At 41.0% G+C, this 2,005-nt stretch overlaps 1 protein-coding gene across 1 annotated transcript; it reads left to right on the top strand.

Annotated features, from left to right (window-relative positions):
• The first annotated feature begins 671 nt into the window (after positions 1-671).
• On the top strand, positions 672-1,641 carry LOC147516679 (uncharacterized). The gene is made up of 2 exons (XM_086593346.1): positions 672-1,397; positions 1,624-1,641. The coding sequence occupies exons 1-2, from the start codon at positions 672-674 to the stop codon at positions 1,639-1,641; spliced, it is 744 nt and encodes a 247-aa protein (XP_086449472.1).
• Positions 1,642-2,005: the final 364 nt, after the last annotated feature.

Raw genomic sequence — 2,005 nt, 5'->3', positions numbered from 1 at the left:
TATGTATTTCAACGAGTTTAATTTATTGTATGACTTCCAAAATAAGCATATGATAAATTAAACTATGGATTGTTGTAATTAAGTCGAGAGACTTGGTTGTAAGAATCCTACATGCTAGTAATAATGACTATAGAGATGTAGGTTGTTGCTAGGGATGATAAAAGTTGAGGCTTTAGGTTGAATCGTTGCGTGAAAACCTAAATACGATATCTTTTCAATGAATAATTCAATTATTGCATGAAACTAGTTATTAGGTGGATTGATCACTTTTCTTTATAACTTTCTCTTCCATCGAAACCCTATTTTTATTAGTTTAGTTAATTTAGATTTATTTGAATCCATCGTATAATCGTAGAATATAAATTTCACATCACACATTACTCTCACCATTGTTCTTTGTGTTTGATTAGTTGAATTCGTTTAAGTCTATATAGTTAAGAGTGGAACAATTCCGTACTCTATATATTGCATGAATATATATGCGAGAGTAGGAAATAAATAATTGATACCGTAAGAATAAGGTTAAAGTAATCGAGTTGAGTTTTTACGGATTATCAGAAGGACAGCTCAAAGCTTTAGCATATCAAATGAAGACTCTCCAAGATTCTTTTATATCCCTTCAACAAGAGAATCAAACTCTTTGAGAACAAACAACATCCAACACCAACAACATGGATCCAGACGCCATTGATAACAACGGCGTCGCAGCACTTACAACCACCACAAATCAACACCTTGACGACTTTACCCAGTGGTTAGACAAGTCAAGCGAAAAAACCAGCGCAGCCCAGATCGTTCAGAAGATGTTCCAGTCATACAAAGTGTCACCATTCACCACTAAAATCAGGGACAAACAGCCTCCCACTTATTTCATCCAGCCAAAGTTTCCGATGTACGACGGTAGTTCGTGTCCAGGCCAGCACATAGCTAGTTTCAGCCAAATCCTGGCCCTCTACAATGCTCCAGACTTTGACTACCTTAAATGCAAACTCTTTCCAGCCAGCTTGAAGGACGGAGCATTAGACTGGTTCTACATGCTAACTCCTGATTCAATCCACAACTTTGACAAGCTGGCCGAGACATTTGCAGCAAAGTTCGTCCACAACAGGAAGAAGCAAGCCAATCTTGACTCGTTGTTCCACCTGAAGCAAGCACACGGTGAGACTATTTGCGCTTTCTTAGGACATTTCAAAAAGAAACTCCTATCAATGGAGCCAAGCCTCAAGGACAGCTTTGCAACCTCGGCGTTCACCAATGCCCTCCTAGACGATTCTGAGCTAGCAGGATCTCTCATGCACAATAAGCCAGAACGTCTAGACGACCTATACCACAGAGTCGACAAGTACATGAAGTACAAAGAATGGATGGCCCAACGCAAAAGAAAAGAAGTCCTCACAGTAAGCGACAAACGGAGGCCCAAAGAAAACAAGCAATACTCCAGTAACAACAACTCCCAAAAGCCATCTTACACCAAGAGAGAATTCTCCAACTTCTCCAGAATGCCAGGCTACATCTTGAAGAAGATATATACAACACCTTACTTAAAACCAAACATCAACAAGGTGATAGCAATATTAGGTCACCCATACTGCCACTTCCACAAACTCTATCACCATGACACAGATGAATGTTGGAGCCTAAAGTACTACCTCCAAAACTTAGTCGAAGATAGAAAGCTGAAAGAGTTCCTGCCAGAAAGCGACCTCAAGCATAAACTGAATGCCAACCACAACAGAAGCAGGAGTCATAGTAATGAATGACCTACATGCAGAAGGAGCAGAAGCAGAATAGCCAGACGATCTAAATCTCCAGGTTGGTTGAGGCACAACAGACGACAGCACTCCTCCGACCACGACGAGGAAAAGGTAATCTACATGATTACAGCCACCTCCAGCAACGAGACCTCTGGTCGTGAAAAGCGCAGGCGCGTAAGAGCACTGCAAGAAATCTACCACCTATCCCACAAAGATGAAGTGATCACTCCTGCCAGCTCTCAAACTACAAC

Source organism: Coptis chinensis, chromosome 2 (assembly GCF_015680905.1).
Source record: "Coptis chinensis isolate HL-2020 chromosome 2, ASM1568090v1, whole genome shotgun sequence".
Classification (NCBI taxonomy): domain Eukaryota; kingdom Viridiplantae; phylum Streptophyta; class Magnoliopsida; order Ranunculales; family Ranunculaceae; genus Coptis; species Coptis chinensis.
This window is presented reverse-complemented; position numbering and strand designations above follow the sequence as displayed.